Source organism: Erinaceus europaeus, chromosome 11 (genome assembly GCF_950295315.1).
Source record: "Erinaceus europaeus chromosome 11, mEriEur2.1, whole genome shotgun sequence".
Lineage (NCBI taxonomy): Eukaryota > Metazoa > Chordata > Mammalia > Eulipotyphla > Erinaceidae > Erinaceus > Erinaceus europaeus.
Window position 1 is genome coordinate 83,069,378 of NC_080172.1, and position 12,711 is coordinate 83,082,088.

Here is a 12,711-nt window from a genome sequence, read left to right on the forward strand (position 1 = left end):
TTTGAATTGGCAGAAGGTATCCTGGGCTAGTGCAAAGAAAACTTTTCTAACTAGTGAAGATTGTACTTTTAGGCTATTGAGTTAACTAAAGTGATCATAGACTATTGTAAACATTTTTCTTTTTTCTTTATTTATTCATTTATTCTGTCTTGTTACCCTTGTTTTATTGTTGTAGTTATTATTGTTGTTGCCATTGATATCGCTGTTTTTTTTTTAAATATTTATTTTCCCTTTTGCTGCCCTTGTTGTTTTTTATTGTTGTTGTAGTTACTATTATTGTTGTTGTTATTGATGTCACTGTTGGATAGGACAGAGAGAAATGGAGAGAGGAGGGGAAGACAGAGAGGGGAGAGAAAGACAGACATCTGCAGACCTGCTTCACCGTTTGTGTAGCAACACCACTGCAGGTGGGGAGACTGGGGCTCAAACTGGGATCCGAACGCCAGTCCTTGTGCTTTGTGCCACGTGCCTTAACCCATTGCACTACCTCCTGTAGACATTTTTCTTGACATGAGAGTCCAAGCCCTGTTTTTATTCCACTGTCAGCTAAATACTTGGTTTCTTAGATTTAAAGATTATTTGCAACACATCTCATTTCTACCTTTTTTTTTATTACTTTTTTTTGTCTATTCTTATTCTCCCTGACCTAACTGGATTCTGTTCTTTAAAATTCATTTTGATTATTTTTAAATTTTTTAAAAAAAATTTATTTACTTATTATTTGCCTCCAGGGTTGTTACTAGGGCTTGGTGCCTGTAGTATGAATCGATGGCTCCTGGAGGCCATTCTTTCCATTTTATTGGATAGGACAGAGAGAAATTGAGAGGGAGGGGGAGATAGAGAGGGAAAGAAAAAGACACTTGCAGACCTGCTCCTCTGCTGGTGGGGAGCCAGGGGATTGAACCTGGATTCTTTGTGAGCCCTTGCACTTTGTCCTATGTGTGCTTAACCTGGTGTACCACCTACTGGCCCCTTTAATTCTCTTTTTAGTGATAGATGTATAGATTCTTTTTGTCACCTTTAGCTTTTATGTCTTTTTTTTTTCTCCAGAGAACATACAACATGATTTTGTGTCCTTTCACCTTTAATAGGCTTTTCTGTGTCCATGTTTGAGACATGTTTGAGACAGGAGCCTCTAATAATACAACGTCTTGTGCAGTATGGGAGACAGATTTTGGGGACTCATTGATTTACTGTAGCTGTCATGAAAATTAAATGTAATAATGCTTCTCTTGTCCCAAATTCTGAGTGTGTAGCCTTCTGCTTTTTTTTTTTTTTTTTTGTTGTTGTTGTTGTTGATAGGACAGAGAGAAATTGAGAGAGGAGGGGAAGATAGAGAGGTGAAGAGAAAGGTAGAAACCTGCAGACATGCTTCACTGTTTGTGAAGCAACCCCTCCGCATGTGGGGAGCTGGGGGCTTGAACTGGGACTAGGTGAGCCGCCACTAGGGCTCCTCTGCTTATTTTTCTGGCTTACATCAATTACTTTGTATCTTAATTCCATCAGAGGGTATGTCTATTCACAGTCTCTCCCAGTCTAGCAAGTCTGCAGAGGTGGGTTTTTTTTTTTTTTTCCTTGCCATTGGTAAAGTTTGTGCTAGGATATTCTTTGATGACATACTTCGTAGCTAGTCAGAAAAAGTTTGGTGCTTTTCTGAAAACTTATGTTTGCGAGTTTAGTTATCTGAATCTAGATGTGGGGAGATATATAATATATACTTGAAGGGAGTAAAGGAAACCTCCAATTCATATATATTCTTTTTAAGTTCAGCATTTCTTTTTATTTTTAAATTAAGTAATAGTTTTAAATCTAGGGTCTGTGAAGGAAGTTAGAGTTTGGATGACAAGAAACACAATCTTTAAAATGTTCACTAACTTTATAACTTAAAATATCCATTATAAGGGTAGGAATAAAGTATACTAGCATTAACAATATAAATAGGTTTGGGGGGTCAGGTGGTGGTGCACCTGGCAAAGTACACATAGATCCAGGCTCAAGCCCCCCACCTGCAAGAGGGACACTTTATAAGCGGTGAAGCAGATCTGCAGGTGTATTTTCTTCTGTCTCCCTCTCTATCTTCCCCTCCTCTCAATTTCTCTCTGTCCTATCCAATAAAGTGGGGGGAAAAAACAACCAGTATAAATAGCTTTGTCAAAACAATTCACAGTTATATATCTATTATATCTGATGAATACATCTTAAGGTGTTATTATTTTAATGTTTATTTTACAAGAGGTAGAGAGAGCAAGTGAATGAGAATGAGAGCATTGCTCCATCCTGTGAAGTGTTAGGGATCAAACTCCTGCATATACAACACTCTCTTAATCTGTGAAGCTACCTCCCAGCTGCATATCTTAAGATCTCATCTATGTTCATCCCTTCTTATACTAGTTATCAAACTCACTACCAGATATTATTAGATAATAAAAATAACAATGCATAGTCAATTAAATTGTTATAGCTGTATAAAAATCATACACAATATATAGCTATGATCAAAATTTATCTCTACCTAAACTTAATTTAGTCTTCTTCTATCCCTGTGTATTTTGTGCATTTAAAAATTGCTGTTCTGATGGGCTGGGAAGATAACAGAATAGTTATGCAAAAATACTTTCTTGTTTGAGGTTCTGGGGTGCCGGGCTCAATTTCTACCATAACCATAAGCCAGAGATGAACAGTATTCTGGTTAAAACATGCACGCACGCACGCACGCACACACACACGCTTCTGAAAAGTGGTTTCACAGACTCCGTCTGATTGCTAAGGAGATCTTGGCTTAAAAAGATTCTGAATCTTGTGTGTCAAAGAGACAAATACCTACAAAGACGTGTGCTTATTTAATATGTAGACAGATATGTTGTCTTAGGTCCATAATGGCTTCTTTTTGTGGCCTAGTTCATTAAGTTTTCCCTTTTTCCAAGTGTGTTAATTCTATAAAATTGCATCCCAATATATGATTTACATCTTTACAATTTATTTGAAAAGGGGGCTGCTTTGGTATTTTACTGACTCAAGAATTCACATGGTATTAAAAACAAGTCTTGAAGTCAGACTTTAATAGCCAGAGTAATCCTATATATTCACATAGGTTAACCTTGAGATTTCAGAAACTTCTGTTAAGCTTCTTTGCTAATTTATTATTTTTATGTTAGATTTTCAGGGTGCTGGAACTCAAATGATGTTGAAATTGCATTTTAATCTAGATTTAACTTCAAGTTGTCTTGATTGGTTGTGGTATAAAATTTTGGTTTTGGGAGTTGGGAGGTAGCGCAGTGGGTTAAATGCACATGGCGCAAAGTGCAAGGACCGGCTTAAGGATCCTGGTTCGAGCCCCCGGCTCCCCACCTGCTGGGGAGTCGCTTCACAGGTGGTGAAGTTGGTCTGCAGGTGTCTATCTTTCTCTCCCCCTCTCTATCTTCCCCTCCTCTCTCCATTTCTCTCTGTCCTATCCAACAACGATGACACCAATAGCAACTACAACAATAAAACAACAAGGGCAACAAAAAGGAATAAATAAATACTTAAAAAAATTTGATTTTCTGTTATGTTATAGTCCTCAAAGCTGTTTATTTATTTCATGGAACAGCATCTGACACCTTTCCCATTACCCTTAGGCTGTTTTGTGTTGAATTTGCCTTTGTCATTGGCAAGAACCTGTCTGTCCCTTCAGGTCAGCAGTGGGGGCTGGGCAGGGAGACTGGGAGCCTTGAGGTCAAGTTTCTTGCTTTGGACACCTTGGAACATTGCTAGTATTAAAGCTCTGGTGCCAGTTCTTGCTTAACTGACCTGAACTTGATCCTTCAGTTTTATGTTTCTTCAAGCAGGTCTGCTTAGTTGCTCTAAAAACTTAAATAAAGTATGAAGTACTCAATTTTCAGTGTAATGCATTCCCACTCCTTTTGCTAGAATAATTCTTGGTATAGTTGGAATTTGTGGGTCCTGAGAGGAGCCTGTTTGTAAGCTTGACTATTTAGTTTTTTCTCCCTTCTTTCCCCCCTCCCTTCCCCCCTCCCTCCCTTCCTTCCTTCTTTCAGAGAAGCACAGTTTAATCCATGAAAATGTATGATAATTCTGTTGACTTGTATGCATTATTCCTATTGCTTTTTCTTATATGTTTTTTTAACTTTGTATTTATTGGATAGAGGCAGCCAGAAATCGAGATGGAAGGGGGTGATAGAGAGGGACAGAGAGACACCTGCATCATGGCCTCATCACTTACAGAGCTTTTCCCCTGCAGGTGTGGACTGGGGACTTGAACCTGGTCCTTACACATCGAAACATTGCAGCACTCCCAGGTGTGCCACCACCTGCCCCCTCCCCTGCTTTTTTTTAATGCCTTTTATATTCCCGACAGGTAGTCATCTTTCTGTTGGAATCTCTCTAATGATGATAAAAATTTTACTTAATCAGTTATCCCAGATTCAGTTATTAATAAGTCATGGTGTTTATTAACTGCTTCCTATGTGGTAGGTACCATATGAAGGGATTAACATTAAAAAAAGCATAATCGGACAATAATATTATGAATGGTAGCTATTGTCAATATCATTTAACAAATAAAAAATCTGAGACTTATAGAGGTAAAATAACTTGTTCAAGTTCCCAGGTACTATATGACAGATTTGGAATTTAAGTAAAGGCATTATAAGTCTAGAGTACTACATTTGCTTTCTTATTAATTTGGCCTATTGGATTAGTACAATTTCAGAATTGCATCGGTTAAGTCATAGGAGTACTTAACTAGTAGGATTTTACTTGTTACATACATTCACCATGCCTACATGTTTGAGACCAAACTAATAAATCTCCACCTGATTTTGATATTTCATTCCTTGTGTATTCTAAGTGCAAGTTTTTAATGTAAAGTTTTTTTTTTTAATATTTATAGGGATGCTTCCTTTGGAAACTGCACTTACAATCTTACCATCCTCGACTGTTTGCAGGGAATCAGAAAGGTAATAACAATTCTTGTTGTAGTTGAGAATAGAAGTACAAATATAAAAAAGTGAATGTCAACTTTCTTCTTTTTGCTGGGGAGAGGAGAGGGAGGCCATTAAGCACATTAAGCATATTTTCTACTTCTTGATTGATCTGTAAAATATGGACTGTGGAGAATACTGTGGTGGAGGGGGTAGGGGGATAATTTTCACTCCTTATATAGGAGCAAAAGGGTCTCTCTTTATCATTCATGTTACTTGTGTTCTGGGTCTAAATTGCTTGTATTTGCTATTATATCTTTGTCACCTCTTTAGCTTCATTGTTAATTAGAACTTGTTAAGCTCTCTAGACCACTGTTCTCTCTTCTAGTAAGAAGAAATTTCTGTAAAAAAATCTTTTCATGGGGCCAGGCAGTGGCGCACCTGGTAAGCACACACACTACGGTGTGCAAGGTCCCGGGTTCAAGCCCCTGGTCCTCACCTGCAGGGGGAAAGCTTCATGAATATCCTTCCTTCTTTCCCCTTCTCTCTCTGGGTCCTGAATGAATTGGAGTTCAGGGCTCTTTTGTCATTTCCCCTAACATTTCTCCCCCTCTGGGAATACTGACCAGAATTCTTTATGGGGTACAGAAGGTGGGGGCTCTGACTTCTGTAATTGCTTCATAGTGATTTTCCTTATTTGGTATTATATGCCTGTGAAGTAGTTAGTAGGCCAGATGTCATTATCTTATTTACAGATGAGGCAACAACCTAGAGAGGTTCACTTGCTCTCAGGGCCACAGAGAGTTCTGAGGGGGACTACTTCTAACTACACTTTGCCTGTAGGAGACTCTCAGACAGGACACCATATCCTGGGTTACTTTTGTGTCAGTGAATAGCATATTTTCTAAGAACATAGAATATGGCAACATTTCTCCACTTTTGGGAAATACATCTTTTTTATTTTAATGCAGTGATGGCATAAAAATGTTTTGTATGTGTGTCAACCTCTACATAATGGTATACACAAACATTTTAGTAAAGAGAAAGGAAGGAAAGTTATAGTCAAGGTACAAATTTCTCACAGTTTTCATTGAGATGGTACAGATAGATGAGCTAAGTCACAATGTTTAAAAGTGAAATTAATTAAGATATGTTCTGCTTATTCAATAGGAGTTGTCTAAGCTAGTGTTGTCAGAATTTAGCATTTTTAAGTATCACTTAGAAGGGTAGGTTAAAAGTACTGATTCCTTACCCAAAATGCATGATTGAGTGTTCTATGGAAAGATCTAGAGATCTGTGTTCAAGAATATGTTACTTTAAATGCTTTTACTGAAGGTCGTCCATGTTCTGAATTTTGGAAAACATTGGTTTCTAAAGTATTTTCAATATTAAATACACTGGAACTTGGCTCAATAGTTTCTTGTATTTTTAATGACTTGATCGTGTAACTTTTAAAAGTGTTTTTTTTTTTTTCCCTCCAGGATTATTCTTGGGCTCGGTGCCTGCACCATGACCACCGCTCCTGGAGGCTATTTTTTTCCCCCTTTTGTTGCCCTTGTTGTAGTAACCTCGTTGTGGTTATTATTGTTGCCATTGTTCGTTGTTGGATAGGACAGACAGAGAAATGGAGAGAAATGGGGAAGACAGAGAGGGGGAGAGAAAGATAGACACCTGCAGACCTGCTTCACCGCCTGTGAAGCGACTCCCCTGCAGGTGGGGAGCCGGGGGCTCGAACCGGCATCTTTACGCCGGTCCTTGCGCTTCGTGCCACATGCACTTAACCCACTTCGCCACCGCCCGACCCCCAAAAGTGTGGTTTTATATCTGTTGTAATCTATATAGTTTTATAGCTTATAAAGTAAAAGATTCTGCTTTTTTCAGAATACTGAGCAAACCAAATAGTAGTTTAAAAAGTTATAACTCACTAGCAACAAAAAGTATTATGAAGCAAGGCTATTATAGTTTTCCCCTTTAAATTGTAATAACAATCAAGTGTGCTCTTATCCTGTCAAAAACTATCACCATAAAACAAATTCTCTCGGTTAGGTAAAAATAAGAGCTGTTAGTTCAAAATGCCTTTTTGACTAAGTGTCTCAATGAGAAAAGGAAAACGGGCCTCTTAATAATATATAATTTTTATTATTTTTATTTATTTATTGGATAGAAACAGCCAGAAATCGAGACGGGAAAGAGGTGATAGAGAGGGAGAGAGACAGAGAGACACCTGCAGCCCTGCTTTACCACTTGCAAAGCTTTCCCCCTGCAGGTGGGAACCAGGGGCTCAACCCCAGGTCCTTGCACATTGTAAGGTGTGCTCAATCAGCTGCATCACCACCCAGTCCCATAGATTTTCTGTTCTTACCTGAGACGTTAATCACTATCATGTATTTTGTCATAGCTAGGTAGGCATTAATTCATTGTTCCCCGTAAGTTTTGATCGTTTTTGCAGGACATTCCGTTTTAGATATACTATTAATTTTATATACAAAACTTATGTACATTAGGACTCACGGGGCTTATTTTATGAGACCCTCCCCCCATCCCACCTCATTAGAACTGTTGAGTTCCAGTTGTTAAACAATCTCAAAGCAAAACTACTAATGTTAGAGGATGATTTCTGGAAGTGTGTTTAAAAAAACCCAAAGTTTCAGGATTTTCTCTCCAGATTTGTGAAGGTCATTTTGTGAACAAGAATGGCTAGAAAGTCTTCCCCATTTTTATCAATTTAGTGTGTGGAAAACTAATTGAAATTTTGCTTTTAGGGATTACAACATGGATTTTTTGACTTTGAGACATTTGATGTGGATGAATATGAACATTATGAGGTTTGTACATTTTAAATTTTTTTGCATTCTATGATTTCATATTGACTAGAAAATATCTCCCTTGCTCTGTCTCTGAAACTTTGATACTACTAATATTACTATTAATATTACTGAAACTCTGATATCACTATATTACTATAAACTCTTAATATTATTAGTTTGGTGACAGGTAAATAATAACATTCTTGAGTTTTCTTTGGTTGTTAATTTTGTCCTTTCAGCTCTGGTATAGCCTCTGAATCAGGAGTCACTATCATTTTAATTTAGGAAATTATCTTATTTGTATTTATTTTTTTAATCAAACCTTTATTGACAGTTTGTAAGTACTATAAGAAAATTAATTTAAAAATACATATGTAGTAAAATTATATGTTGTTTTATTGAATGATTACTAGCACAGATATACCACAAAATGTTATGTTTATTTATTGTCTTGGTCTGATTCAATAACACATCATTGAGAAATAAATTATAAGAAGGGTGCTTATAATCTGTCATTTTATTAGATAGCAGTAACATAATCTCCTATCCTATTGATGGATATATATATATATATATATATACATATATATATGTATATATATATATATATCAAAAGTGGTTTTCTGAGAAGCTAATGAAGCTCACATTTAATAGTACACCCCTCAATATGTGGGTACCTTTTAAGATTCTGTACCAAATTTTGTGTCTGTAACTTTGTATTCTTTTCTTGAAGTGGACCTCCCAACTTTGTTAGATCTAGGCTTCCCAATGATGTTGACCCCTGTCTCATGAGTGAGAACACAAAGAAAATGTGTGGAATACAGTATTGTAATTTCAATTAGAAGATAAATTTGAGCTGGGAAAGAAAGAGAAAAGAACACATGCCACAATAAAGAGAAAAATATAGCTGACATTTTACTTTATCTTTTTCTTTTTTAACTTTAATGGTTATATTGAGAGTTAATGGAAAAGTCTGTTTATAAAATTTGACACAAAGAGTACAGTTTGGTTCTTGCAAGCCAACCAACCAGCCAAAAATCTGGTAAGAATTTTCACTTGTGTAAACATCAGCCACAAAGGTGATGGGAAGACAGTTGGAGAAGATTTGAAAAGCTTTATGTCAAATAATGTATTTTTTGAAAGTGATGTATCCATTCTATTATTAAGCTTATAAAGCAGGACATCACATATGTTGGATAGTATGCCAGCTCCCCCTGGCTTCTGCTTAACCATATGCCTATATAGGGATAAATTTAATCCCATTCAAAGCTTTGGTCTATTTACATAAATCACTTTTACATTTACATAAAGCACTCCAGGGCATTGGTGGTTCAGTGATAGGATTCTCGCCTGCTCTGCCCCCTCCTTGTCATACTCTGATTTTCACCAGTCACTTTTCTCTCCACCCTCTCTATGTCACATCCTGTTTCCACCCTACTTGGCAAGTATATATGAAGACAGCATTGTGAGTTTTAGAGTACTTGAATTTAGCTTAGCTTGTCTTAGATTGTGCTACGTCCTGCATGAATAAAGAGATACTGCCTACAGCTCAACCATGAGTCCCTGGTCGTCTGTTACCTGCCCGTGAAGCCAGCCCGGCGAAAATGACATAGCCCGAACGAAAACAACACACATATAAAAAGTGTGATTGGCAGGTGGTAGGCATTTCATAAATGCTGCTTAAGGGATACGTGAACAGATAAAAAACCTTTTTTCCCAACAGTCAGTGAATCCAGTCTGTTCTTGTCATAACATCTCTGTTTGCCCTGTTTTAGTGAGTAAGGGCATGAACCTGTAGAGTTCTAGATTCATGTTTTATTGGCTTCAACAAAATCAGTACCCCAGTGAAGACAGCACAGCTATCAAAATGAAATGTTTCTGTTGACAGAAGACTGTGAGACTGTAAGTCTTAGATGACTAGGGGCTTCTCAGGATGAAGCTTTTCTTTTCTTTCTTTCTTTTTATTTAAAGGTGTCCCCTTTTTCCCTTCAAATATTTATTTATTTATTTATTCCCTTTTGTTGCCCTTGTTTTATTGTTGTAGTTATTATTGATGTCATTGTTGGATAGGACAGAGATAAATCAAGAGGAGGGGAAGGCAGAGAGGGGGAGAGAAAGATAGACACCTTCAGACCTGCTTCACTGCCTGTGAAGCGACTCCCCTGCAGGTGGGGAGCCAGGGGCTTGAACTGGGATCCTTACGCCGGTCCTTGTGCTTTGAGACATGTGCGCTTAACCTGCTACGCTATCGCCCAACTCCCAGGATGAAGCTTTTCAAAAGCATGCCTTGACTGAACTTAACTTAATATATAATTTGACTCAAGGGAAAAAAAAACAAGCCTAAATTGAGACTGCATCTCTATGTGAGATTATACATAGTCTTCTGTTAGTGCTGCTTGTATTGCATGCCCATAATCAGGTGTGCCACCACCTGGCCTCTCAGTACTGCTTGTAAATACTGTTAATGACAAGGTCAGCAGACATGGGAAATGATAGCTTTATGAAGCCTACAGATAAACCTCTACTCATTTTGTAAAAGTTCTTATAGTCTTGTAATTCATGGTTGAGAATATTATAGTATTCTGTGATATTAAATTTTATGAATATTTGTATTCTGGTAGTATCATTGAGGTAAGGTAAAATAAATCATAGAATTAATTTTAATGTATTTTATTTAATACAGTGTACCAAGAATATCATTTCACAAAATAGTGCGGTGTACTGACAATATCATTTCAGCATCTCGTCAGTATGAAAATCACTGATGTGCTATTTTACATTTTTAACTCTTGAACTAAGCCTTCAAAACTCTGTGAAATTTAGACTGTAGCACATCTCAGTTTTGACTGACCACAGTCTAACTGCTTAATACCCACATGTAAGTAGAGTACAGAGTTTACAAGAACAGGCATGGCAATGAACTATCTTAGTTTCCTGCATTTGCCATGACGCCTAGGACCAGCAGAGCAGATTGTACCTCTTTGCTTCAGGTGATCTAACTGTTCACCTAAGAGCTCATTTCTAGGTTCTGTCATATTTCATAGGATTGGAGAGAGCTACCTGAGACTTCTTTGCTTTGCATGTATGTGACTTGCAAATAGCCTAATACTAGTCATCGATACACAAAAGTGCTTTCCAAAATGTTCTCTTTCAGATCTTTTGCCAGGTGCATTCGTTACATTTGCACTGATGAGACAGATTTAATTCTGGTGGCTGTGTTAGAAAGTTCCACCAACGGCAGTAGTATTCAAGCCAGTGTTTTCTGCTAATGTCAAAACATTTAGGCTTCTCCAACATGTTGGTTTCTTAAGATATTTTCAGTGAATCTGAGAAATATAAGAGTAGCCACTCCATTGTAATCTAGCCATTGAGCAATTCAGTATAATAAGTAAATACAAATGGATTTTTTTTCTCTAGGAGAAAACAAATGAAGATGAGTGTGAGACTCAGTTTATATACTTCTGAGTAGTACGAAGCTATGACTTCTCTAATAGTAAAGTTTAATAGTGCTAATTTTTGCAAGATCCTCAGGTAGCATTCATACAAGAGTTTGCCTTCAGTCAACTTTTGTTCTTTTTGGAGAAACTTTCCTTACCAAATTAGTCCTTGCCTAAAGACAACTAATGAGGCTACTCTTAAGCAGTCATTACTCATTAAATAGAATGTGACATTGTATCTTTAGTTTATATATTTTTTGTTATCCTCAAGGGATTTTCTACTCTTTACTAGTGAACTTGCCTTTTAATTAATTAATTAATTAGGCAACCAGTGTCCTACTTATTTTAATGTATTTATATGACAGCAAGGTTTTAAACCCTGGGCCTTTTATGCAGGTGCAATCCCACTGAACCACTTTCCTGACAAGAGTTCTACTTTATAATTTGAGGAAAGAACACAGAGGGAAGAGAGATGCCAAAATACCCGTCTGCCATTTTTTGGAGCCATGCCCATTTCTGTCCTTGGTGTTGTCATGTATCGCTGGATGTAAAGCTCAGGACCTTACATATATAGGCCATGTTCTGTACTTGCTGAGCCATCTCCTTAATCTAGGACTTGCTATTTAAAAAAAATTATTAGTGATTGAACACTAGTTTACAGAATTATAATATTCCAGCAGTATAGTTTCCCAGCTATGTATGTGCTGGACTTGGGCAAGAAGAGAAATGCAAAGAAAAAAGCTTCATCTCTGTGGTCTTTACTTATTACTTCATAAATATTATGGTCCATGAAATTTCAAGGAACTATCTTAAATTCCCTTTGCTTATTCGCTGGAGCTTAAGTATCATCTATTGTCTACTTCGAACACCAAGAAATTACTTTGATTTTTATTTTTCTAGTTATTTTGCATTTGCCATTACCTTTCTCCTCCACATTTTTGTGCTCCCTTTCAAATATTTTTGTTGGTATGGGGTTATTTCTCATATTTCAAGTTATTCTTGACTTGACCTTAGGCATTCACATACTTGGCAAAGCAGAACCACTGTGGCTACTTGATGGAAGTTGTTAGAACTGTGCTTAGCTGCTCCAGGTCTGATGACAGATAAACTAATTACTGCCTGTTTAGGATTGGAGTCACAGGGCTTCCTTTTGTTTCTGTCATGTGCACATGGGAGATGACAGTATTTGATCAGGTCCCTGTGATCATACCTCACAGCTGTTGACATTTCTTACCCACACAGCTCCAGTCTGTGACATAACTGGGAAGTTCTTTTCGCCAGAAGTATTGGTGATAAATTTTGTTTATGAGACATACATTACAACACATACATCTGGTTTAACAGATAATATGAATCAGAGTAAAATAAGATAAATGAAGCTTTATAGCAGATAAGCAAGGTCTACACCATAAACTTTTGTTAATGAATCAAGAAGTTATATCACATCCTATATGACTCCATTTTTAGAACTTTTTTGTACTTTATTAAATGCCTCTTACTTCTTTATATATAGTAACCACCCCTTCCCTAAAAAACTACCTTTAA

At 37.0% G+C, this 12,711-nt stretch overlaps 1 protein-coding gene across 4 annotated transcripts in view; it reads left to right on the forward strand.

Moving 5' to 3' along the window:
* Window positions 1–12,711, forward strand: part of CDC14A (cell division cycle 14A) — a 196,353-nt gene that overhangs the window by 94,364 nt on the left and 89,278 nt on the right. For all 4 annotated transcript variants that reach the window (XM_060202142.1, XM_060202141.1, XM_060202143.1 and 1 more), the window contains exons 6-7: window positions 4,892–4,958; window positions 7,685–7,747. In XM_060202142.1, the coding sequence (XP_060058125.1) occupies window positions 4,892–4,958; window positions 7,685–7,747 (130 nt within the window). The remainder of the gene's footprint in view (window positions 1–4,891; window positions 4,959–7,684; window positions 7,748–12,711) is intronic.